The sequence below is a fragment of the Pseudorca crassidens genome, chromosome 8, assembly GCF_039906515.1.
Source record: "Pseudorca crassidens isolate mPseCra1 chromosome 8, mPseCra1.hap1, whole genome shotgun sequence".
Taxonomy (NCBI): domain Eukaryota; kingdom Metazoa; phylum Chordata; class Mammalia; order Artiodactyla; family Delphinidae; genus Pseudorca; species Pseudorca crassidens.
This window is the reverse complement of record NC_090303.1, coordinates 79,110,635-79,138,383: the sequence shown is the minus strand read 5'-3', so window position 1 is coordinate 79,138,383 and position 27,749 is coordinate 79,110,635. Positions and strand designations below refer to the sequence as shown.

At 38.7% G+C, this 27,749-nt stretch overlaps 1 protein-coding gene across 23 annotated transcripts in view; it reads left to right on the top strand.

The window, feature by feature from the left end:
* The window catches only part of CADPS2 (calcium dependent secretion activator 2), a 483,200-nt gene that overhangs the window by 414,707 nt on the left and 40,744 nt on the right, over positions 1 to 27,749 (top strand). For 10 of the 23 annotated variants that reach the window (XM_067746860.1, XM_067746861.1, XM_067746859.1 and 7 more), the window contains 4 exons: positions 2,887 to 3,042; positions 4,423 to 4,570; positions 5,294 to 5,308; positions 12,178 to 12,252. In XM_067746860.1, the coding sequence (XP_067602961.1) occupies positions 2,887 to 3,042; positions 4,423 to 4,570; positions 5,294 to 5,308; positions 12,178 to 12,252 (394 nt within the window). The remainder of the gene's footprint in view (positions 1 to 2,886; positions 3,043 to 4,422; positions 4,571 to 5,293; positions 5,309 to 12,177; positions 12,253 to 27,749) is intronic. The other 13 variants (XM_067746862.1, XM_067746874.1, XM_067746858.1 and 10 more) reach the window with 3 other exon arrangements.

Here is a 27,749-nt window from a genome sequence, read left to right as displayed (position 1 = left end):
TAATAATTATTAAGATATTAGGTTACATGTGAATCTTTTTCTTAGAAGCAAATGCTTTGGGCTTTACAAGTGGTGTCTGTGTGTCCTCAGTTATCTAGGAAGTGTAGTGAACCTTTCTAAGTTTATGATTTTTTTTTTGTACTTCTTTACATGGTTTTCTAATTTAACTCTTCTTCCTCATTTCCCATCTGTTTAACATCCTTGATTTTAATGAAGAACACTATTTTGGGCACTGCCTTGTGAAATTTAGTGGGGGTTTTTTGTAATTACTCTATTAGCTTTGAGATATATGTGAGCCCTAAATCTCACTATTAGGAGCCCCTTTTTAAAAATAACCTGTCTCAGGACAGGAATGTCCTGTCTTTATAACAAATTGTGACTTTGTAAATAAAGTGCTTCTACTTTCATCATTCTGGGCAAATAAAAAATTATGTTTTACAAGTTAGTTACCATTATCTTTACCTGCCAAGGTTTTCAACACTAGGCTTTGTGTCAAGGTGGCCAGAATTACTGATCATGTTCTGATGTCATTGCAAAGTTTTTTTTAACTTTTCTTATAAAGCATTAAATAACAAGAAAAAAAATCCCATTTCACATATATAAGGAGTTAAAAATACAACTACTGATAAAGTAAAGAGAAATAATACCAAACTAGCCATGAGTCTGAAGATGCATCTCTACATACTCATGTATAAACCACCTTAAGAGGTGCTCCTCCAAATCTCTCGCTGTATGTAAAATCTTCATTCTGGGTTTTTTTGCTCTAGAAGTGAATGCCAGTCAGGTAAGTTTACTGCTGGCGTTTTGAGAAAATTATCTCAGACTCCATTTTTCACGTTTGAATTCTTTAATCTGTTACTAATACTTTTAGGGATAGGTCACTGATTAGAAATAATTTTAAAATGAAAAAGCTCTGAATAAATTGTGGGTTATACATGCCAGCTTGAGAGAAAACCTATTTACATTTTTTCATCTATTTGATTATAACAAACTCTTGTTATCTTACTTACATTCCCAATTAAGCACATGTATCATTCAGAATCTCACCATAACATCAAAGAACAGAAAAAACATATATCCATCTTCTCTATAAAGATTTAATTGTCACATACGATGAGAAAGTCCATTTTTAATAGAATTCTACCTTTACTATTTGGGGGTTTGTTTTGATGGTGGCTTTTGTTGCTGTTGTTTTGTTGTGCTGTTACTTATATTTCTCCAAATTAGAATATTATAAGAAGTAGATTTGCTTCTTTGACAATTATATTCAATAGCTCTTAAAACATAGTTCCTCTATCTACTAAATTGTACACTACAGATGTACAGGAGGATTTTGCTTCAGGACTTTTTTCTCTTATTTTTTATTATATAAATGGCAAAATGGAAAATTGACTATAGTGTTTTCTCAAACATTTTTTGCAGCAATGTCAGCATGGTTGTCTGGTTCTTTTGTTCAATGATACATTTGGGGCACTGAATATTAAGGTTTGGAGATATTGAGTGAGGGAAGTGCTATGGGTAGTGTTCACTGCTTTGCTGTGATCGTTCCCTTGAGAATTTAACTCGGAGGACATCTTGGCTAGACGAGGAGATCATGAGGAATTACTGGCAAAATGGGAGGAGGAAAGCACAGTAGATTGGTGATGGAGCGAAGATGCTGGGCGCTGCAGGGCAGAAATAAGCTTTTAATTAGCCAGAGCAGGAGGTGATTGTTTTTACGCTTGGCTAATTAAGATATATTTAGCTAAACAATGTGGTTATTTAAAAGACTTTTTTATAAAATTTTTCTACCATGCCCTTGTGATAAGTTAGTTTATTTTATTTTAATATTTTTCTTTTACAAACCTAAAATATAAATTTTAGGTTAGTGTATGTTAAAATTTTGGAAAGCTAAGCAGAAATGAATCATACAGCAGTTTTTGGTTTTTTCTTTTTCTTTTGTTCTCTTTTACAATTAAGTTTCAGTATACATAGGAATATTTTATTTTCAAATCATCTATTTTCCTATTAGGCTGTATACTTGCTTAATGAAAAGTAATAATATTATCCTTTACTCAAATATGATATACTCTGACACAAATTACCTTCTCACATGGTGTGAAAATACGGTCCCTAGAGTAACTTTACCATAGTAGTGAATGCATAGCAGACCTTGGCTCCATGGTTAGATAGATGGAAGGACCTGAAATATATGATGGTGCTCCAACTTGAGAGCACCTTGAATATCTTTTCTCTGTTAGACCATACCTGGTACTAAGTTAGGTTTGATTATGAACGAGAAAAGGCACAAAGCATTTCAAAGTAAAAGTAAGATTTGCTTCCCTACCCAGCCTGTTACTTCATTCCCAGTACCTGTTTCACCTTTACCTGTAACTGAGAATTTTAAGGCCCTGAAGGCTACATACCTACAGATAAACAGAAGCCATCATCATGGCTGTCATCATGATGACAGAGGCACATATGCATGAGTTAACTAAAGCTGCTAGTTGCTGTTATATGAATTTTCTGGCATAAAACATACTTTTCTGAATATCTAGGAGGAAATGTGTATTTTATCTTTATCCTAGAGATTGGTAAAGAACGATTTAAGATATTTGTTCCTATGTATATAATTTGATTTCCTTAGTAAAGAGTCATTATTCATTTTACCCCTTTTTAATGAAACCCTACTACTATATTTCCATTTTGTTCTCCTTGCCTTATTCATTAAGAAGAAGTGAAAGGGGAAAATTAGAAGGTTGAACAAAGAAAAGTATTGATCACTAGGGGGTTTACGTAGTATTTTTTCACTGATGGCAAGTGATACAGAAAAGAAGAAACAATGTATTGGTGACGCAGCTAACAGTGGAAGTTCACGATGTTCTTCATTTTTCCCTTTTCTTCTAGCAATGGCTCAGCAACATCAGAAGACCTTTTTTGGAAACTTGATGCACTGCAAATGTTTATATTTGATCTTCACTGGCCAGAACAAGAATTTGCCCATCACTTAGAGCAAAGACTTAAACTAATGGCCAGTGATATGATAGAGGCCTGTGTCAAAAGGTAGACATGTATTTTCAAGTTGCTGCTTACTCTGCCAACCCCCAAAATACCACTTTTCACCAAGTCTCTTCTATATAATTGTCACAAGGAAGGTTTCAACATGTACCACTTTTCCGAAATTTCAAGGACATGAGGTCCTTTGACCTGAATTCTGGGGACCCGTGTAATTGATAAAATTGGCCTGCTACTTTTTCTCGGGTCTCCTAACCATTACCCTCATCAATAGCACCCGTACCGTATTAATCCTTTCTGTTGTGCTTATTATCCTCTGGGAATACTTGCTTTAAATTCCCAAAGCAATACTTCCTGAGACATATGGAGGAGATCTGTTAAGTACTTTATGCATTACTTACTGTGTCTGTGTGCTGTGAAATGACATGGCAAACCCCATGGGTGATCATTGCCATCAATTGTTCTGTTTTTCTGGCATTCTCTATCCACATCGGATGAATTCCGAGTATCTATTTACATTCTTTCAGAACTTAACCAGAAATAAGTTATGAGGCTTTGGATTCTTCCACATGTGCTTTCCTTTTCTTTAATACTTTTTACAAAATCAGTATTGCATCCTAATTAGCATTGTTTTCCCCATCGCCCTTGTTCAAAATATGTGCAAGAACAATGAGGGCAGCATACGGGAATAACAGATTCTGGTTGGAGCAATTAATAATCCTGAATTCTTTAAAGCAAGAAAAATCCTGTCTTTCGAATAATGTTTAATGGCTTTGTAAAGCAAGGCCATGAATTAGATTATTTAATGTTTAAAAAAATTCATGTTCGTCATCTGTGATTCTGATGTATCAAATCTATGGATATTCTTTGGATACTTTGGCAAAACCATTTCCAAACTACCTGTTATGCAGTTTCTTTAAAAAACCTAAATGCAACTTCAGGTATTTGAAAGAGAAACCTAAATGACATAAAAGAATTACACATTCTCCATTGCACACTGATTATGGTGTTTTAGTGTTTTCTAGACTTGTCCTTTTTTTGATGTGGTGAACACTCACACAGAGGATTTGTTCTGCTTTAACATAGAGAAGCAGGTGATTTTTCTACTTGGATATTCATTCAGACAGTTAAGCGCAACTATGAAGTTTTTCCATGAAAAGTACACACTAGATGTAACAAATAGCTTCATTTGGGTAGAAATATTGTCTGAGCAACTGCAAAAGCTATGTTTAATATAAAATACCACAGTCTGATCTTTCATACGAGACACCTGAAAAGAAGAGCATCCTACCTCCTCGCTCCCAGGCAATGCCACACCCCATATTTGCATGTTTTAAATTAGCATCTTGTAGTTTTGATTTCACTTTTACAAAACAGGTGGGACATATGTCAGAAGTTCTTACTCTGAATTCATGTTTTAATGAATAGAACAAGAACTGCATTCGAACTCAAGCTGCAAAAGGCAAGCAAAACAACTGACTTGCGCATCCCAGCCTCTGTGTGTACAATGTTTAATGTATTAGTTGATGCCAAAAAGCAAAGCACCAAACTCTGTGCCCTGGATGGAGGACAGGAGGTAAGTGGAGACTGAATGTCCCATGTGGAAATGCACCACTGGGTGCCCTGGTGGAGGAGGATGCTGTTTCTAGAAGTCTCTCACTTGACTAGATTAAAAAGACCACGTTCCCCCATACAAGTGTTTGATCTTTACTATAATAATGGAATGCCCCTTTATCCTTTGCTCTTGTCAATTTCTTCTTTTTAATATAAAGACAGCCCAAAATTTTACAAGTGGCCATTGAATTTCAGATATACCTTTTAACGGCTTAGGTGTTGTGTATTTACATAAACCTTGCTTTTCACAAGCAAATGAGAAAGCTAGAAAGCTACTTACTTTGTTTATACAAATATAGAGTATCCAGAGTTTGCATACAAAAAACAGGCCACAGAAAATAGCACATGAAATATTTTATTTACACAAAAGTTTCCATTTCTTTTAAAGATCAAGTAGAAATGTACTTAAAGATCGGGCTTTGCTTTTCTTCAATAAATACCCCGTTGTTTCAATTTGATTTCTATTTTCTTTGATTCTATACTCAGAAATACAGTTTATTTTACCCCATGATTTATTTTTGTTGAGAGTGGTGATTGGGTGAAATGGATCTCTTTTTCTTAGATTATTTGTTTAAGTTGATGTTTTATTGCATCTTTTCCCATGGTAATTACCTTTTCATCATTTCTTTATTTTTCCCTTATGTTCTCCATCATCTTTTCATTTCCCCCCCATGGCATGATCCAGTTTGGTAGTCAGTGGGTAAGTTTCTTTTTAAAAAAAAAAGCACATTTTCATTTGAATTATTATTTTCGTATGTGTACATTTTTTATTTTCGTCTTTTCAAATTAAAATAATATAATTAATTCCATTTTCAGGTTTTTGGTTTCTGCGTATAACACTACATAGCAATACCCAATGACTCATTAAAACACGTGTCGATACTTATACCTTAAATAGTGTCAAGGGGAATGTTTCTTCCCTGTTAAGCTGCAGAATCAGCAAACTACTTTAAAATTTTTAAAGATAAGATTATTTAAAACCAAATGAATTCACCCTCCTTTAAATTCTAAATAAATTCAGAAGCAGAGTGATTGTTAACATTTTCAAGATGCATATACCTGTATTATGTACTTTCATTAATACTAGAAGAATTTAGAGTTTGGGGCTTTGGATGACATATAGCATATATGAGGGTGACCTCTAAATTTGAAGACCAGGAGGCAACTCTTAAGGTCACTTCATACAGAAGAACCCAGATGTGGATTTCAGTGAGGGACATGCCCACCATGATAACAGCCTTTCCTCCCACTCATGGTGTGGGATGTAACCATCATCAGAGGCAGGGAAGAGGCAGGCCTGTGTCAGGAGCCTTCTTCCTCCCTGACACAAGGTTTTCCTGAGGTACTACCCAGAACCTCAGGAGGAACACAGTTTGAAAACCTTTTAGAAATAAACAAATGAGACCTAATGAAACTTAAAAGCTTTTGCACAGCAAAGGAAACCATAAACACGATGAAAAGACAACCCTCAGGATGGGAGAAAATATTTGCAAATGAAGCAACTGACAAAGGATTACTCTCCAAAATATACAAGCAGCTCATGCAGCTCAATATCAAAAAAACAAACAACCCAATCAAAATATGGGTAGAAGACCTAAATAGACATTTCTCCAAAGAAGACATACAGATGGAGAAGAAGCACATGAAAGGATGCTCAACATCACTAATCATTAGAAAAATGCAAATGAAAACCACAATGAGGTATCACCTCACACCAGTCAGAATGGCCATCATCAAAAAATCTAGAAACAATAAATCCTGGAGAGGGTGTGGAGAAAAGGGAACCCTCTTGCACTGTTGGTGGGAATGTAAATTGATACAACCACTATGGAGAACAGTAGGGAGGTTCCTTAAAAAAACTAAAAATAGAACTACCATATGACCCAGCAATCCCACTACTGGGCATATACCCAGGGAAAACCATAATCCAAAAAGAGTCATGTACCACAGTGTTCATTGCAGCACTGTTTACAATAGCCAGGACATGGAAGCAACCTAAATGTCCATCAACAGAGGAATGGATAAAGAAGATGTGGCACATATATACAATGGAATATTACTCAGCCGTAAAAAGGAACAAAATTGGGTCATTTGTAGAGACATGGATGGACCTAGAGACAGTCATACAGAGTGAAGTAAGTCAGAAAGAGAAAAATATCATATATTACCACATATATGTGGAATCTGAAAAAATGGGTATAGATGATCTTATTTACAAAGCAGAAATAGAGACACAGGCATGGGGAACAAACGAATGGACACCAAGGGGGAAGCAGGGGGTGGTGGTGGTGGTGGGATGAATTGGGAGATTGGGATTGACTGTATGATACATACACTATTGATACTATGTATGAAATAGATAACTAATGACCTAGAAATAGATAACTATGTATGAAATAGATAACTAATGACCTAAATGAGAAGGAAATCCAAAAAAGAGGGGATATATTTATACATATAGCTGATTCACTTTGCTGTACCGTATAAACTCACACAGTATTGTAAAGCAGCTATACTCCAATAAAAAAAAAAATCCTTCTCCAGAAGGATTCATGCATTATGGATTTCTCACTGATTTTTAATGCACCCAAAGTTCATTGTTCTGTAGTGTTCAGGTATTCAGTGAACACAAGTTGCTGAACCACTTTGTTTCTTGTTCAAACCAGTCATCTTTAAAAAAAAAAAAAATAGAACTATATCTTAATCATGTTCTTATCAAAAAATTACATCTAATGAGACAATAAAATCTAAAATTTTCAAAAAAAAGAAAACCTTTTATACCTACAGGATTGACTAAATATTTTTTAATAGGTCAAATGCTTTTGTGCTCTATGAATATGTTAAATCTTACAAGTCTTACAGTTGACACCTGGGAATCAAATTCAGAACCAACTCTTCACTGGGCTAACAATTCTCATCCAAGCAGAAAGGCTTAAGTAACTGCTAAGAGGATGAGAAGGCCCACTATTTGTGAATTTCATACTTTTTAACCCAGAGATAAACATTAGCTATTTGGCCGTAACTTATGTGTGTGTACACATCTTTCATTCTTTGAGCAATTCAGGGGGAAAAGATGTGTTTCTAATACCACAGCATACAACCATACAGACACATTAAGTAGCTGGTATGTGTTATAGAGTGTTCAGTAATTATTCTCTGATCTCTTACGATGTGATTTATTATCTCTAATTACCTGAATGAGTAGGCAGCTGGCTTGGCTCTCAATGGCTCATAACCACCTTCTCTTGGTTTTCTATAGCCAGATGTAAGCCTTTGACTGTCTGCTTGGGAATATTGCCTTAAGTCTCTTTATACACACATCCATTTCTCATCAGGTTGATAGAATGATCTTGCCTCTTCCATTAATACTGAATTTATCCATTTGTTCTTATTTTTACGTACACTGCAGTACCTGATACTGATAGGCACGTAATAAATATTTGTTGAATGAGCAGACTGATTTTTTTTGCTTTAAAAATATTACCCCCATTAAAAAAAAAAAAAAATCCTCCTCTGTAAGAAACAACTCACTGTAGGACTCTGAAAGCAAAACAGGCACAAATGACAAAACATTGTTGCATTGTCAAATGATTCTTTACATTAATAGGTGGATGGTTTTGAAGAGTAATCTGCTATTGTTCATTATGTTTGCACCTGTACCTTCTCACCAGAGACAATTAGTTTCCCACAACTTTCACACAATTAATATAGTTCAAAATGTGCAGGTGTAAAACTCATTAGCAACCCTGAAAAGTGGTAAACAAGAATTTCAATGCAAAAGAAGTATTTTATACTTTGCTTTTAATCTCCAGGAAATATATGCACATAATTGCACAGGCTTTTCCTCCCTGTACGTGTTTGAGACAAGTTTTGGAATTATTGCAAAGTGGTGAATACATTACATACAGAGGTGAACCAACGGACCCCAGTGTATAGCAAGCAACAAATAAAGTTGTTGAAAAAACTAGATTATTACACAATTTGGAACCTTATAAAAATATATACTACATTGGTAAACCTAGCAGATTTTTTTTTTTTTTTTTCTAAATTTAAGGGAATTACCTCTCCACAGTCTCTAGTAAATTTGTTATATCGTCATTGCTGGGATAAAACCTTCCCAGCTCCTTACCCACAGTGAAGCCTCTTCTGGGCTCCTAAATTATGATTCTGTTTTCTTATGTGGCACACAATGATGCAAGCACTCTGGGCCACAGCCCAGAACAGCATTTAATGGAGTGATTAGTGAGTGAATGATCTGCTCTTGTGACAGCTGTGTGTAATGAGTCAGCAATCTCAGGCCAGGCCCTCAGGGACAGATGTGGGGATCAGAAAACCACCAGTGTTTAGAAATCCTCCTTATCCATTCCTGCAGAAAAGCAGATGACTGCGTGGGCCTTAGGCAGTCATATGCTCTCAGAACTACTGTACCTCATGGTCCGTCCATTGAAGATGGAAGCACGTTAATGGAGCTACTCGGGAGCCCCTACTTATGCGGGATTTGTTCTCAGTTGCAGTATAATACTTCCGTTACCAGAACAATCCAATCCAACAGAAGGACCAAAATCTTTTAAGAATGCTGGATTGCAGTGGCCTTTGATTAGTCTTCGTTTCTTGCGTGTTTCCTCATGAGAACAGTCCGGTGAAATGAGAATATTTACCCACATATAGGGGGGCAAGGATTTCAGACCTGTGCCTGATCTGAATTCCCTGGGCTCCATGAAGTAAAAATTCCTCAACGGTCATCTTAATCTAAGTTCGGAGTCATCTACTGGAGAAGCAAGGCAGCAGCGGTTTACTTCTGAGGGCAGATGTGGGGAGAATTAGTCTAAGAATGGTCTGGAAATTACCAAAACCCTGGTCTGTAGAATCATTGATCCAACTTGAAATATCCTGATAGGAATTTTATTTATAGGCTTTTATGTTTGCCGAGAAAAAGTTTGCAAGTTTTTAACAAAAATTTGGTCTGCTAATCTAAATGAAAAACCTATCAGTTTTAGCTTAGGAAATGTAAATGTCTCCAGATAAATTCTCTTCTTACCTGTTTTGTGGTTTTTGTATGTGTCTGTATTTGTCTTTGGAAGCTATCTGGATCTCCTAATGAATAACTTTTTCTAGCTAATTATCTGTTATCTGTATGTGGCATTTCTGAACTATTCTCTTTGCAGAATATGTATGTAAACTATGAATTCTCAGGCCACCTCCCCATTTCCACCCACAGTTCTCCTAGACCACCTCTACCAACTGTGCAGCTAGAGCAGACTCTGGAAGTTCCCAACAGCTTTCAGATTTAGAATTAGTGTAAGAGCTAATCAGAGAAATTTACAGTAGCAAAATCCCATATTAAAAAAATCTAGCAACCCTTATACTATTTGGGTTTGCCCCCTGGGTAACACATTTAAGATGTATAGTATATTTTCTTTCTTCCTTTTTGACTTTCTCTCTCTCTCTCTCCTTCCCTCCATCTCTGCTTTTGGCTAGATTAGATATGAAAGAAAACAGCAGTCAAAAGATGTGTATAGTAGGAGAATTTGATGGCTCCCAGAGTCTGTGGCTTTCCCTGCCTTTCGATAAAAAGGATATAAATGGCCTCTTCAGTGGCTCATCTCTTGACTTTAAGAATTGACAAAATCGGTCCAATGCAAAAGTTTAACATGTATAAGCTCTACTATTTTATATCCAATAGCCTTCTGATGGCATTTCATTATTTTTGAGTTAAAAATAAAGTTTATGGCAAAGGGAGATGAACATGGAGGATAAGGCATATTTAAGAAGATGGAACTGTTTGCAGGTTCGGGTGCCTCAACCCCTGAATGTTCTGTAGCACTTTCCATGTGAGAGGGATGAGAGAAGCTTGAAGCCCATCTCCTGTATCCCTTTCTTATTCTACCCCATAGAGGAGGGAGCCTCAGGCTGCTATTTTAGCTCTTCCTGCTACACAGACACGAATTTGGAGAGAGAAGGATTTGAAAAGAGTGTGTGCATGGAGGGAGAGCTGCTGTGCTCATTTGCATAAGCTCCTCCACTGCAGAGGCATTGGAACAGTTTCAGCTGGTGGGGGCCAGGGGGAGTGATGTTTTTGTACCTGTATCTGTGGGGGGCTTCCTGGACATCTCAACTACCAGCCAGGTTTTTCAGGTTCTTCCTCTTCTGCCTTGCTTTTCTTTGTTCTCTTCCCTTTCCCTTCTCTTCAAGCTGTTCTGAAAGCAAAAGTGTCAGTACTACAGCAGTAGAAATCCCCCATCTAGGTTTCCGTTCTGTTTGTCCTTTGGGGAGCACAAATTTGAGGATCAGTAAGGCTTTACGTGAGATGGACGCTTAGTATTTTGTTTCACTGAGTGGAATACATGCCTAGAAATTTCCTTGTTCATATATGCATGCTTAATTTTAGACCACTTGTCAACACACACATGCATACACACACACAAGCAGGAAAAGAAAATAATTCACATGCTCCAAAATTATGCTTCCTTTCTTCATTATTTGTGCAGGTAAATGATGGCTTGTAACTGTCAGAGCCTGTGGGGAGACCTCATTCCTGCGTATTCCAACGCAGACCTAAGTTGATGTTTTGTTCTGTGTAGAAACTTTGAGACATGTTTTCAGAAGAAAAAATAGCTTTCAAAAACTTACATCTTTGGAAACCATTCACCCAGCAGCTGTTAAGTTGGTCTAATGTTTATACTGACCTGAGTACTTTTACTCTATGCATTACGTTAGCTGTTGCAAGAAGCCTTGAACCATCAAGATAGGGTTAGTCTTTACAAGTCACATTCTCTGTGAAGTGTGCCTTCACACACTGTCAAAGCCCGAAGCTCCTGCTAGCTTAAGAAGGGGACTCTAGTATTCTCTAAAGAAAGCAAAAAAAGAGTCTTTCAGGTTTATTTTAAATACATCTTTTTTGCATTTACTTAAAGGCGTCTTTTTCAGAGGAAGCAGTAATAAAACTATGGGGAGTGAGTGCCGTTTCATTATACCTTTTATGGCCTATTAATTTGTTACCATCTATCACCTTTGTTGATGAAATTTTAATTTTGCCCTGCTTGAGCATATTGTAAGAATTGTATAAACTGCAGCTCCCTGTGCTGACAAAAAGGTCCTTTCAGTGTGAACAATTGGGAGCTCATTTTATTTCTAGAGCACATTTAAAATAACTTATGAATGAGAGTTGTCAGACATGAAATGCTGTATTAATTAAATCTTTTTCCAGTCTTTTTGCTTCTCCAGCTAAACCAACCCTTTAGAAAAATACACAGCCACCTTAATTATAGAGGAGAAGACAAAAAGTATCCTTCACATTCCTTCTCCTGAATAAGAAAAAGAACTCAATTCATCTATATAATAACCCCATTAGCTGCTTCACTCAACAGAGCACATGGGAAAATTTTCAAACCCCACAATGTAAAAACTGTTGATTGGGTGGATCGTTTTCAAGGTTTTGTTCTTCTAATGTGCAAAATGGCCATTTTGTATAAATCGGATATGCCATAACTAGTAGCTTTAAAACATTTGACTTACGACAAAAGTTTTGTGTCCACATCAACTAATGCATCATTGTCTTTTAATATCCAGCAGCAGTACCATTCGAAAATAGATGATTTGATTGACAACACTGTAAAAGAAATCATTTCACTTCTAGTTTCAAAGGTAAGGTATTTTTTATTTACCTTTTTAAATCACATTAAATAATTTTCAACTGAGAATTTTTAGAAATATCTGTCTTAGGTTTCTAAATACCTAATGGAGAAATAGTAGCTTTAAAGACAGATGCAAGAAAAGTTCAAATTTTAAGAAAAGTTATGAGCAAACTATGAACACTTCGTCAGTAACTTTTGGTTTTTCATTTATAATTAATTTTGGCTTTTTTGCAACTGTTGTCTTTCTAAAAATAACTCTATCTTCCAGTAATACCTTATTCTTTCTCATTCATGTTCTCTTATTGTTTGTCTCCACGGATGAGTTGAGTCATCATCAGTTCTTGAATTTAGCCTATTTTTTTGTGGTGACAGCACTGGGACTCTAGGTCTGGAAATTTGAGACTTCAGATATCTTTGACAAAAGCTATGGCCTTTAGCTGTATAAGGAGAGATGAAGTATAAGTGAGTGTTCCACTGAATGATTAGGTGATTTAAAAATCCCACTAAGGTGGAACAGACTGCCATAGATGACATTTGAGATCAGGGTCTGATAGGAAAAGAGATGAACAACCGGAGAGCACGGGGAGCTGAAAGAGGGTAAGGAGAGAGGATGGATTTCTCCCAAAGAGTCACTTTCATAAGAGCGGGTGCTGAATCAAAGAGCCCTAGACCAGGCTTCATAAGACAATTGGAAGAATGTGCAAAAAGCAAAGGAAAAGCCACCCTCAATTCAATAAACAGACAAAGGACACATTGTTTAGAAGAGAAAAAAAATAGAGATGCCCAACAAGCATGAAAGCTGTTAAGCCTCAATAGTTTAAGGAATACCAATAAAACTAAAATTTATATAATATTTTTATAGCAAATTAGCATAGATGTTTTTAAGCTATCACCCAGTTTTAGAAAAGGTGAAGTGGGACACTCACATTTTCTATTTATGGGAGTATAAATGGCTACAGCCTTTCTAGAAGATAGTTTGGAACTATGTCAAGTACATTAATACCCCTTCACCTAAAATTCTTTCTGCGTTTCTTTTTTCTTACTGCTCAGAGAGATGCACAAAATTTATATACATTGATAGATGTCACATTATTTCTAATGAAAAATACAGGAATCAACTTTAACATGAGGGCAACGGTAACGTAAATTATGGGACATCTATATTAATAAAGTTTGCTTTCAAAGACTATAATGTTAAAGGAAAATTTCATAATATCGTGGTAAGTGGGAAAAAAGCTGACTATTTAGAAAGGTAAACTATGATCTGAATTGTCATCACATAGAGAAAAGACAGATAAACACCACAGTACCAACAGAGCTTTTATCTAGGTGGTGGGATTATAGTTGATTCAGGGGTGGTGGGGTTCAAATTGTTTAGTGCTTCCTAATTCTCTGGTAACAGGTCTTGAGGTAGAAAAAAAGTCACAAAGAAAGGGGATTTTAGAACTGCGCCACCTCCCCAGTTTGTTCTTGCCCCCCAGCTTCTACCCCAGCACTGAACACCTACACTTACAACACAAATTCACCAGCAGGGGGAAAGGGGAAGTGTTAACCGGAAAACCATCTGGGAGGTAGAGGAAGAGGTGGATCACTGGAGAATGAAGCTCCTACAGGAAGAACCATGAGATTCCCGCCCTCCCAGGAGCCCAGCCCAGCAGCTTACAGCCCATAGAACAGACATAGTTAACCCTGCACCTTTATTGTCGGCGAGCCATCCAGGGAAATTTTATCCGGGTAGAGCCTTCCCATCAGCACAGTTCTCCTGTGGAAGTTGTCTTCTGTGAGAAGGGTACATAAAGAGAGCCACTGAATTGCAAGCATGCAGTTGATAAAGGGTTAAATAGGCAACAAGGCAAAAAGGCTACAGTGAGTTTTGGTTTGGGGCGAAGGGGAGGAAGGGTTGCAGAAAAGGCAGGAAGGTCTATACATCATTTCTGCATTTGTTTCTGGCAAAGTAAAAAACTTAAATTTTTCTATATCAAATGCATCTGGTTAATTGAAAAAATAGTATATTTGAGTCAAGCTGGGAAATGGTGTCCTAGAGATCAGCACTATGAAATAGAACTTTCTGTGATGATAGAAATGTTTATCCTTCACCATCCAGTATGGTAACTAGTAGCCACATGTGGTTGTGGAACACTTGAGACGTGGCTAGTGCAACTGAGGAATTGAAATTTTGATTTTACTTAATTGTAATTAATTTTAACTTATATAGCCTAATGTAACTAGCTATTATATTTAGAAATCAGGTCTAGATTATAGTTTTTCTCTCTGGATCCATTCTCCTGCAGTCAAATGGTACTTTTTAATAATCTTTAGTTGAAAAGAATAAAATAAATTAATTTGATAGTTTTGACAACTGTCTTAAGCTTCCATCAAAGATGACAATAAATGGTGCATTTTATTTCATTAAACAAAGATGAATAAGATTCTGTAATACAATCCTTAAATGTTAGCATGCCAAAAAATTGCCTGAGAGCTTTTTAAAATGCAGGTGCCTTAGCCCTGCTTTCCAGAAGTTTTGGAAGAAGGGCAGGAATGTGCATGTTTAACCAGTCACCATGGTGATTTTGATGTAGGAGTCCCTGAGCCAGACTTTGAGAACCACTGCTCTGATGACCCTCCACTCAGATGGACATGCAAACTACCTTAAAACTTCAGTATATTTAAAAACAAGACAACCGCTTAGATAGTATGTTCCCATTTGTCTTCACCAAAGAAGAAATGATTTTTTTAAAGGAGGTATTTATGGAGTACCTACTGTGAAGCAGCTACTATACATATGTTATTTAATTCAAACTACATAGCACCTATGGAATGGGTGGACTTACCCTATTTCACAGAGAGGAATGTAATCTTCAAAGTAGTATAGTAAACTGATCAGAGTCACACACCTAATAAGTGCAAGAGTTGGGATTCAAACCTTTGAGTTTCAGATTCCTAATCCAGTGCACTTGCTGATTCCAGATCTCCAGGAAATCAGTAAAAAGCAAAAGACTAAAAATTAAAATATGTAACTTCTACATTAACTGTCTTTATTCTGGAAAATTCTAAGAGCTGTGTCCTAGACATTTTTATAGCATATTAATTAATTCAATATAGAGTAGATGCATAAAATAGTGAATTCCTTGTATTGTATCCCAAATGTTTCTGCCCATATTTCAATTCTTCTGTGCATATTGAGAAATATGTTTGCTACATTCTTTTCATCTCTTTTCTTAAGTTCAACTTCTGCATCCTCCTTTTATCCACATGTCTTCACAAATATTTTGAGAATGATCCAGGGCTCTTAATCACATGTAACACTCAACAGGATGTGTCCCACCTGCACACACATTTCCCATGCCTAGAAAAGATCTTGGCTTTCCATCTCTATGTTCTCTCTCCACCTAGCAGCTAAATGGTGGGATTCTTGGGTTTCCATCTTTAGTCTTCTTTTGAATTCATTCTATATATATATCTGTGACTTTCACACTTCTGGTTTAACTACATGCTGATGATTTCTGTACCTGAGAGGTAGTAGGGAATCATGGTTAAAAGACTAACTACAGGGCTTCCCTGGTGGCGCAGTGGTTGAGAGTCCGCCTGCCGATGCAGGGGACATGGGTTTGTGCCCTGGTCCAGGAAGATCCCACATGCCGCGGAGCGGCTGGACCCGTGAGCCATGGCCGCTGAGGCTGCGCGTCCGGAGCCTGTGCTCCGCAATGGGAGAGGCCACAACAGCGAGAGGCCCGCGGACCACACAAATAAAAAAAGCCCAACTACAGGCCTGAGGAGTTTAATGTCTTCATCATTAGAACAATGAGAAGTCACTGAATGGTTGGAGAGGCGGGGAGTAGGGGTATAGAGTTAATCATATTTGCATTGTAAGACAATTCATTTGATTGCCCACAGCAAACGGATTGAGAGGGAGTAGTAAGGAGGCTATAACATTAGTCTCTCTCTATTGGACTAGTCCAAAGGCATTTAAGATATACAATGGGCAGGGTGCCATAGACTGAATGTTTGTGTCCCCCCAAAATTCATATGTTGAAACCTAATCCCTAATGTGATGGTATTTGGTGGTGGGACCTTTGGGAGGTGATAAGGTCATGAGGTTAGAGCCATCATAAATGGGATTAGTGGCCTTATAAAAAACACCCCACAGGAGTTGAGTGTCCTGTGAGGAGCTTCAGTGCACATCCCAAGCTGAGGTGTCGGCCCAGCCATTTCACGAGGAGCTCTGGTCTGAAGGCCGGGGGCAAGGCCTCTGCATGGGGCCCATTATGAGCAAGTGAAACAGACTAAGCACAAAGGGAGAAAAGGTGGATGGGCTAGGCCTGAAGTGAGATTGCCAGATTTATGTCCTTTCCAGAAGAAATGTGGATCCTCAAGCAACAGGAGCTATGTGGCTGACAGGGTCTTGGTGCCCCAGCCAGGTGTCAGGCCTGAGCCTCTGAGGTGGGAGGCTGAGTTCAGGATATTGGACCACCAGAGACCTCCCGGCCCCAGGTAATATCAATCAGCAAGAGCGCTCCCAGAGATCTCCGTCTCAACGCTAAGACCCAGCTCCACTCAACGACCAGCAAGCTCCAGTGCTGGACACCCCATGCCAAACAACTAGCAAGACAGGAACACAATCCCACCCATTAGCAGAGAGACTGCCTAAAATCATAATAAGTTCACAGATACCCCAAAACACACCACCAGACATGGTACTGCCCACCAGAAAGACAAGATCCAACTTCATCCACCAGAACACAGGCATCAGTCCCCTCCACCACAAAGCCTACACAACCCACTGAACCAACCTTACCCACTGGGGACAGACACCAAAAACAACGGGAATTACGAACCTGCAGCCTGTGAAAAGGAGACCCCAAACACAGTAAGTTCAGCAAAATGAGAAGACCAAGAAATACACAGTAGATGAAGGAGCAAGGTAAAAACCCACCAGACAAACAAATGAAGAGAAAATAGGCAGTCTACCTGAAAAAGAATTCAGAGTAATGATAGTAAAGAAGATCCCAAATGTTGGAAATAGAATGGAGAAAATACAAGAAACATTTAACAAGGACCTAGAAGAACTAAAGAGCAAACAAACGATGAACAACACAAAAAATGAAATTAAAAATTCTCTGCAAGGAATCAGCAGAATAACCGAGACAGAAGAACGTATAAGTGACCTGGAAGATAAAATAGTGGAAATGACTACTGCAGGGCAGAATAAAGAAAAAAGAATGAAAAGAATTGAGGACAGTCTCAAAGACCTCTGGGACAACATTAAACGCACCAACATTCGAATTATAGGGGTCCCAGAAGAAGAGAAAAAGAAAAGGACTGAGAAAATATTGGAAGAGGTTATAGTTAAAAACTTCCCTAATATGGGAAAGGAAATAGTCAATCAACTCCAGGAAGCACAGAAAGTCCCATACAGGATAAATCCAAGGAGAAACACGCCAAGACACATATTAACCAAACTATCAAAATTTAAATACAAAGAAAAAATATTAAAAGCAGCAAGGGAAAAGCAACAAATAACATACAAGGGAATCCCCATAAGGTTAACAGCTGATTTCTCAGCAGAAATTCTGCAAGCCAGAAGGGAGTGGCAGGACATATTTAAGGTGATGAAAGGGAAAAGCCTACAATCAAGATTACCCTACCCAGCAAGGATCTCATTCAGGTTCGACAGAGAAATTAAAACCTTTGCAGATAAGCAAAAGCTAAGAGAATTCAGCACCACCAAACCAGCTTTACAACAAATGCTAAAGGAACTTCTCTAGGCAGGAAACACAGGAGAAGGAAAAGACCTACAAAAACAAACCCAAAACAATTAAGAAAATGGTAATAGGAACATACATATCAATAATTACCTTAAATACAAATGGATTAAATGCTCCAACCAAAAGACATAGACTGGATGAATGGATACAAAAACAAGACCCATATATATGCTGTCTACAAGAGACCCACTTCAGACCTAGGGACACATACAGACTGAAAGTAAGAGGATGGAAAAAGATATTCCATGCAAATGGAAATCAAAAGAAAGCTGGAGTAGCAATTCTCATATCAGACAAAATAGATTTTAAAATAAAGACTATTACAAGAGACAGAGAAGGACACCACATAATGATCAAGGGATCAATCCAAGAAGAAGATATAACAATTGTAAATATTTGTGCACCCAACATAGGAGCACCTCAGTATATTAGGCAAATGATAACAGCCGTAAAAGGGGAAATTGACAGTGACACAATCATAGTAGGGGACTTTAACACCCCACTTTCACCAATGGACAGATCATCCAAAATGAAAATAAATAAGGAAACACAAGCTTTAAATGACACATTAAACCAGATGGACTTAATTGATATTTATAGGGCATTCCATCCAAAAACAACAGAATACACTTGTGTCTCAAGTGCTCATGGACCATTCTCCAGGATAGATCATATCTTGGGTCACAAATCAAACCTTGGTAAATTTAAGAAAATTGAAATCGTATCAAGTATCTTTTCCAACCACAGTGTTATGAGACTAGATATCAATTACAGAAAAAAAAAACTGTAAAAAAATACAAATACATGGAGGCTAAACAATATGCTACTAAATAAACAAGAGATCAATGAAGAAATCAAAGGGGAAATCAGAAAATACCTAGAAACAAATGACAATGAAAACACGACGACCCAGAACCTATGGGATGCAGCAAAAGCAGTTTGAAGAGGGAAGTTTATAGCAAAACAATCCTACCTCAAGAAACAAGAAAAATGTCAAATAAACAACCTAACCTTACACCTAAAGCAATTAGAGAAAGAAGAACAGAAAATACCAAAGTTAGCAGAAGCAAACAAATCATAAAGATCAGATCAGAAATAAATGAAAAAGAAATGAAGGAAACAATAGCAAAGATCACTAAAAGTAAAAGCTGGTTCTTTGAGAAGATAAACAAAATTGATAAACCATTAGCCAGACTCATCAAGAAAAAAAGGGAGAAGACACAAACCAACAGAATTAGAAATGAAGAAGGAGAAGTATCAACTGACACTGCAGAAATACAAAGGATCATGAGAGATTATAACAAGCAACTATATGCCAATGAAATGGACAACCTGGAAGAAATGGACAAATTCTTAGAAAAACACAACCTTCCGAAACTGAACCAGGAAGAAATAGAAAACATAAACAGACCGATAACAAGTACTGAAATTGAAACAGCGATTAAAAATCTTCCAACAAACAAAAGCCCAGGACCAGATGGCTTCACAGGTGAATTCTATAAAACATTTAGAGAAGAGCTAACACCATCCTTCTCAAACTCTTCCAAAATATAGCAGAGGGAGCAACACTCCCAAACTCATTCTACAAGGCCACCATCACCCTGATACCAAAACTAGACAAAGGTGTCACAAGAAAAGAAAACTACAGGCCAGTATCACTGATGAACTTAGATGCAAAAATCCTCTACAAAATACTAGCCAACAGAATCCAACAGCACTTTAAAAGGACGATGCACCATGATCAAGTGAGGTTTATCCCAGGAATGCAAGGATTCTTCAATATACACAAATCAATCACTGTAATACACCCTATTAACAAACTGAAGGATAAAAACCATATGATCATCTCAACAGATGCAGAAAAAGCTTTCAACAAAATTCAACACCAATTTATGATAAAAACTATCAAGAAAGTAGGCATAGAGGGAACTTACCTCAACATAATAAAGGCCATATATGATAAACCCGCAGCCAACATCATTCTCAATGGTGAAAAACTGAAACCATCTCCACTAAGATCAGGAACAAGACAAGGTTGCCCACTCTCACTGCTGTTATTCAACATAGTGTTGGAAGTTTTAGCCACAGCAATCAGAGAAGAAAAACAAATAAGAGGAATCCAAATTGGAAAAGAAGAAGTAAAACTGTCACTGTTTGCAGATGACATGATACTATACATAAAGAATCCTAAAGATGCTACCAGAAAACTACTAGAGGTAATCAATGAATTTGGTAAAGTAGCAGGATACAAAATTAATGCACAGAAATCTCATGCATTCCTATACACTAATGATGAAAAATCTGAAAGAGGAATTAAGGAAACACTCCCATTTACCACTGCAACACAAAGAACAAAATACCTAGGAATAAGCCTACCTAAGGAGACAAAAGACCTATATGCAGAAAACTATAAGACACTGATGAAAGAAATTTAAAAGGATACAGACAGATGGAGAGATTTACCATGTTCTTGGATTGGAAGAATCAACATTGTGAAAATGACTATACTATCCAAAAGAATCTACAGAGTCAGTGCAATCCCTATCAAACTACCAATGGCATTTTTCACAGAACTAGAACAAAAATATCACAATTTATATGGAAACACAAAAGACCCCGAATAGCCAAAGCAATCTTGAGAAAGAAAAATGGAGCTGGAGGAATCAGGCTCCCTGACTTCAGACTATACTACAAAGCTACAGTAATCAAGACCGTATTGTACTGGCACAAAAACAGAAATATAGATCAATGGAACAGGACAGAAAGCCCAGAGATAAACCCACGTACATATGGCCACCTTATCTTTGATAAAGGAGGCAAGAATATACAATGGAGAAAAGACAGCCCCTTCAATAAATGGTGCTGGGAAAACTGGACAGCTACATGTAAAAGAATGAAATTAGAACACACCCTAACACCATATCCAAAAATAAGCTCAAAATGGATTAAAGACCTAAACGTAGGCCAGAAAATATAAAACTCTTAGAGGAAAACATAGGCAGAACACTCTATAACATAAATCACAGCAAGATCCTTTTTGACCCACCTCCTAGAGAAATGGAAATAAAAATAAACAAATGGGACCTAATGAAACTTAAAAGCTTTTGCACAATAAAGGAAACCCTAAAGAAGATGAAAAGACAGCCCTCAGAGTGGGAGAAAATATTTGCAAATGAAGCAACCGACAAAGGATTAATCTCCAAAACATACAAACAGCTCATGCAGCTCAACATCAAAAAAACAAACAACCCAATCCAAAAATGGGCAGAAGACCTAAATAGACATTTCTCCAAAGAAGTTATACAGATTGCCAACAAACTCATGAAAGGATGCTCAACATCACTAATCATTAGAGAAATGCAAATCAAAACTACAATGAGGTATCATCTCACACCAGTCAGAATGGCCATCATCAAAAAATCTACAAAGAATAAATGCTGGAGAGGGTGTGGAGAAAAGGGAACACTCTTGCACTGTTGGTGGGAATGTAAACTGATACAGCCACTATGGAGAACAGTATGGAGGTTCCTTAAAAAACTAAAAATAGAACTACCAGACCACTCAGCAATCCCACTATTGGGCATATACCCTGAGAAAACCATAATTCAAAAAGAGTCATGTACCACAATGTTCACTGCAGCACTATTTACAATAGCTAGGACATGGAAGCAACCTAAGTGTCCACTGACAGATGAATAGATAAAGGAGATGTGGCACATATATACAATGGAAAATTACTCAGCCATAAAAAGAAATGAAATTGAGTTATTTGTAGTGAGGTGATGGACCTAGAGTCTGTCATACAGAGTGAAGTAAGTCAGAAAGAAAAAAGCAAATACCATATGCTAACACATATATATGGAATCTAAAAAAAAAAAAAAAAAGGTTCTGAAGAGCCTAGGGGCAGGACCAGAATAAAGATGCAGACGTAGAGAATGGGCTTGAGGACACTGGGAGGGGGAAGGGTAAGCTGGGACAAAGTGAGAAAGTGACATGGACATATATACACTACCAAATGTAAAATAGATAGCTAGTGGGAAGCAGCCACGTAGCACAGGGAGATCAGCTCGGTGCTCTGTGACCACCTAGAGGGGTGGGATAGGGAGGGTGGGAGGGAGACGCAAGAGGGAAGGGATATGAGGATATATGTATACGTATAGCTGATTCACTTTGTTATAAATAACACCCCACAGAGCTCCCTAGTCCCTTCTGCCATGTGAAAACACAGCCAGAAGGTATCATCTATGAACCAGCAATTGGGTCCTCACCAGACATGAAATCTGCCAGCGCCTTGACTATGGCCTTCTCAGCCTCCGGAGTATGAGAAGTTACTGTGGTTTATAAGCCACCCAGTCTATGGCATTCTGTTATAGCAGCCTGAGAAGACTAAGACAAGGGGTTAGTAATGGGGAGAGAAGGGAAAACGTTGACAATTACCTCTAGGTCTATAGCCTGCAGCAGGAGATGGATGTTGTGCCATTCGGTGATGCAGGGTGCCCTGGAAGAGGGACAGATTTGGAGGGAACAACCCATGTCAGAATTGGACATGGGGGAATCGAGCTGCCTCTGAGATACCTGAAGGAGGAGATAGCAAGGGGACATTCAGATATTTAGGTATTTGGGGCTGGAGTTCACAGGAAGGATATGGGATGAAAATACCAATGGGATTATAAGATTTCAGCCATTGAACATGATTCTATCAGTGGCTGCTGTTCTCAGGTATATATGTTATAAGTGGAACTCCTGTGGAAGACATGGAGAAATGAAATGGAAGAAATAAAAACCATTTTAAAGAAGGCAAAAACAAAAACAAAAAAGAAGCTTCTATCCAGAAAAGGATATAGATAATTTTTACCAAGAAAAAAAAAAATGAAGGCAGGAACATTAACTCTTGCCAAGGAAAGGATACAAGAAATGCTATATTTATTGCTGCCTTATATTAGAATTAATTCAGTCAGATAAACTGTGGGAGGCTCAGGAGAACTGGACTCCATTCCTGTTTCTTCATGTTACCAGCTGGGTCTCCTTGCATGACTCAGTTTCCGCATTAAAAAAAAAAGCAGGCATACTGGATGAGAAGAAAACCTACAGCCTTTTCTCAGTCTAAAGCAAAAATTCTGGGGACTTCCATGGAGGTTCAATGGTTAAGACTTCGCCTTCCAGTGCAGGGTGTGTGGGTTCGATCCCTGGTCAGGGAACTAAGATCCCACATGCCTTGTGGCCAAAAACCCAAAATATGAAACAGAAGCAATATTGTAACAAATTCAATAAAGACGTTAAAAATGGTCCACATCAAAAAATAAATAAATAAAGCAAAGATCTTTCTATATGTTTGTGTATGGAGGCTTCCAGGGACCTGCATCTTTTCTCTGCAGGCTCTGAAGTCCCATAGCACACACGAGTTGGAAGAGAACCCTGAGATTGTCTAACAGAGACTTTTCAAACACTTCTGTAATGTTTATAAGACATATTTCTAAATACTTTTATGATGTTTATGAGATATATTTAATGTCTTCAGATATATCTTAGGTGGCACCCCAGATACAACACTGGTGGAAGCAAAGCTATTCTGATTGAGGAGGGGAAGCAGGCCAGAGCTTACCTGTGTAGCCCCATCTCCCAAGGCAGGCCTGATCCACCCAGAGTCCAGTCTCCTTGTTCACAGATGAGGAAACAAAGGCCCACGGTTTTACAGTGGCTGGCGGAGAAGCCAGGACTTGACCCTGTAGCCCTAAGCCTGTCATCTTTGCACAACAGCACACAGAACTCAGCAAGAGGAAAAGAATGGGAGCTTCACTGCAGTCTTCTCATGTCCCCTTTATATGTCCAGGCTCTGTGGATATTTCCTTCGCTATTTGTTACATGCAGGCATACACACTGTGGGACCAGCGTGGGCAGGCAATCATGTGGGACAGCTGTGAGTCAGGTAGGTGAGAGTGGAATTCATTGTGTGTAACATCAGGATGCTGAAGAAAAACTGGGAAGGCTGTGGGAAAGAACTGCTTGGAGGAAATGGTCAACAGAGCAAAGAGTGAGAAAGTGATTACTCTCGCGATGCACTCCAGTAACAGGGGCTCAGTAAATTCTGGGTATGAATTAAAAGACCAAAGCAGTATATTCAACTTCCTGAATTCTCAACTATTGCAAAAAGGGATTTAGGAAAGAGTATATACTTTTTCACTAAGTACATATATAGATATATAGGTATGTAGGTGTAAATACCTGTACATACCACACCACCTATTTTTTTTTTTTTTTTTTTTTTTTTTGCGGTACGCAGGCCTCTGACTGTTGTGGCCTCTCCCGTTGCGGAACACAGGCTCCGGACGCGCAGGCTCAGCGGCCATGGCTCACGGGCCCAGCCGCTCCGCGGCATGTGGGATCTTCCCGGACCGGGGCACGAACCCACGTCCCCTGCATCGGCAGGCGGACTCTCAACCGCTGTGCCACCAGGGAAGCCCCACCTATTCTTTTTAATAACCTAGAATATTTTACCCTGAATTTCTCTTAAGAGGGACAGAGGACAAATCTGACCTGACTGTCTAGATGATGCAATTAAAGTATCTCCTCCACCACCACCAATTCAGTCTGATTAAGTTAACTTGGTTAAATTTACTTGTTTGGATCAAGACAATGTATTCAGAAGACAACTGTTGAAACCCAAGAATGTGCTTGAAAGGAATAACATGCACTGTTAGGAGTAATTAGAAGAAAAGAAATACAAACTAACATAGTTCAGTCTATTTGGGAGACAAGGGAGAAAGGAACAATGAGAGGAATGTGGAGACTTCACCAACATCCGGGCTAGGCGTGCTGTTTTGGAAGTTGTCTGAGATACTGTGCAGAACAAGGCATGTCGTATAAATACGTGCTGTCAGATCCTGTCCATCCTCAATACCGATCTGGATCATCTGGAAGGACCTTTTCAGAGTCATTTGGAACAAAGGTTCAAAGAGGACGTGGATACACAGTGGGAGAAGCGAGGATTATTTTCCATTGTATCATAACATTAACATTCCAGTTCAGGGAAGGAAACCTGCTTTCTTCCAATCCATGACATTCTGGTTCCAGGTGGATTTTTAACAGTACTAGTCAGTCCTGATTGTACCAAACAAAAATAAAACATCTGATAGGTATCTCCAGCCCTATGTATCCTCCCCCCTCCAAAATACACCTAGTTTTTCATGATTAGTCTTGTTTATGGGTGCATCTTTTTTCTGTGGAAGATTTAATAACTTGCAGTGTAAATGATGCAAATATTCCTTGTTTACTTCCTGAAATTTCACAGTTGAAAAAAGTAAGAACTGCGTGTTTTGAACCCACCAATCTACAGCTGAATCGTTCCTATTTCACTTCTCAGAATTTGTCGTTCTACTTTCCATACATGTAGGAAAATGAATCCTATATCCTGTTAAAATCCAGCAGGAGATTTAAACCGACATGCCTCGTGGCGTACTTCATGTTTCATTCTACCAGTTCTTTCAACATACCTTCATCTTTAATTTCCCTGAGAGTGTACATAATGAGGCAAAGTTGGTAATGACCCGGACAGACTTTGGGCGCTAAATATTATTCAAACAAACCCAGTAAATGACATCCGCAATAAAAAGCAGGGAAACAGAGATTACAGGGTTTCATTCCAACCTGACACCCTCAGGAGAACAGGGAGCGCAAGGCAAACCTGTAAGTATTTATATCCTCCCTGAGCTGTACAGAGAAAGTTCACAGGAAGCAGTTAAAGACACAGCAACTAAACCCAGCATTTAGCTGGATTTCTTTGGAATCTTGCTGCCTTCTACAATTAAAAGCCAGATGGAAACTACATCATTATTAGTCAATCTTGTTAATAGATTTTGGGTTTTAAGGTAGCTCTTCCACCACGTGTGCCTTGACAGAAATCTTACAAAGAAAACCTTCCTCTTGGAACTGTATGGCTCATGTGGTTGGTCCCAGAGGTGCAGTCACTGTTCACTGCCATGTAAGCACTTAGAGTCCCTGCTGTATTGGGCCTCCCCAGGGACCATTTGGGGTAGGGAGGATCCCAGGGAGAGGCTCTACACTATTGTTAAAATGGAGGCCAAGGGGCTTCCCTGGTGGCGCAGTGGTTGAGAGTGCGCCTGCCGATGCAGGGGACACGGGTTCGTGCCCCGGTCCGGGAAGATCCCACATGCCGCGGAGCGGCTGGGCCCGTGAGCCATGGCTGCTGAGCCTGCGCGTCCGGAGCCTGTGCTCCGCAACGGGAGAGGCCACAACAGTGAGAGGCCCGCGTACCAAAAAAAAAAAAAAAAAATGGAGCCCAAGAATGCTGTGACATGCATGCAGCAGGTGCACACACTGGACTTCGTGGGATATAACCTGGTGCTGCTTCACACTCTAAAGAGAAGACGAGCCAGACAGGTTGTCAGATGCCACAGTGGGGCAATTTCTGCCCTAAGGTCATCTGCTAATGGGCTTCCCCAGGTGTTGTTTTAGCCACTCGATTTCTGCTACCCTGCTGCTCAGCCCCTGTGCCACCATGACGATGAAGCTTACCCAGTATCCTCCAATGGAAGTCAGTTTCAGTTACACTGTTTGTCCCTCATCACTTCCTGCCTTGTGTCATGACCAACTGTGTACACGTCTGTCTCTCCTACTAGTTTGTGCATTCCTGGAGGGAAGGGTCTAAGATTCTTTTTTTTTTTTGTATTCCCCGTATTAGGTGCTCAATAAGAAGAAGAAAATAGCATTTATTGAGCACTTATTATATGCCAGGCACATTAGTTATATCATTTAATGCTTACAACTCTGTAGTGTGATGGCAAAGAACACGGGCTTTGGAGCCAGACCACCTGTGTCCAAAGCCTCCCTCCTCTACTGTCAGCCACATGACCTTGATACAGATGGGATTCCGACGTGGGTCTTCTGACTTACAGCATCAACTCTATCCTGCCTCCATAGATATCATGTCACTGAATTAGACGCATTCGCTGGTAACCAAATGCATTATTTCTCCTTATCACTAAACAATCCCAAGGCTACCCCCGTTAACTTGTGACTTAACCTGTGTAGGTTTTTAGACATATAATGGCTAGTGATTTAGCTCATCATACCAATAATATTCATTCTTTATATCTCTTAGTGTGTTGCCATTTTCACAGTTCCTTCACCTAAATCATCTCTGCTGATTTTCACACCAACCTTATTGTGAGCAAAGCAGTGACATTTTCCCCGTTTTACTGATGAGTACACTGAGGCTAGAGAAGCTGAATGTCCAGACTGTTGTCTCACCTCCAGAGAGTGGCAGAGCTTCAACTCGAGCTAAGATCTTCTAAATCCATCCACAGGACCTGCCTCTACTTTGCCTAGTCCTGCAGCATCACTCACCTGTGTAAACACATACTCCCTTGAAAGCAAGTGAACCAGATGCTATGCTAGAGCCTTCAGTGGTTCACGTTGTCTGGTAACCATAGCAATTGTCTCTCTCCTCATGGCAAATGATATCACCCATCACACACTGGCTTTCAAGATTTGAGTTACAAGAGGTGAGGCATTTTCCGCAGAGGGCCATTAAGTTTGGCATCCCCTTCCCCTGGTCATAGCCCTGGAGTATAGGTCTTCTGGGTCTTTGCCAACCACAAGAAGTTGAGTTAGCCAGCTGTGATTGGTAAGAAATCTTAATGGGCAGGAGGAAGGTGCTAAACTGACTTTTAGTTGTGAGCAATTTGTAATTTTATGTTTTTTGCTATTTGTATCCCCTAGGATA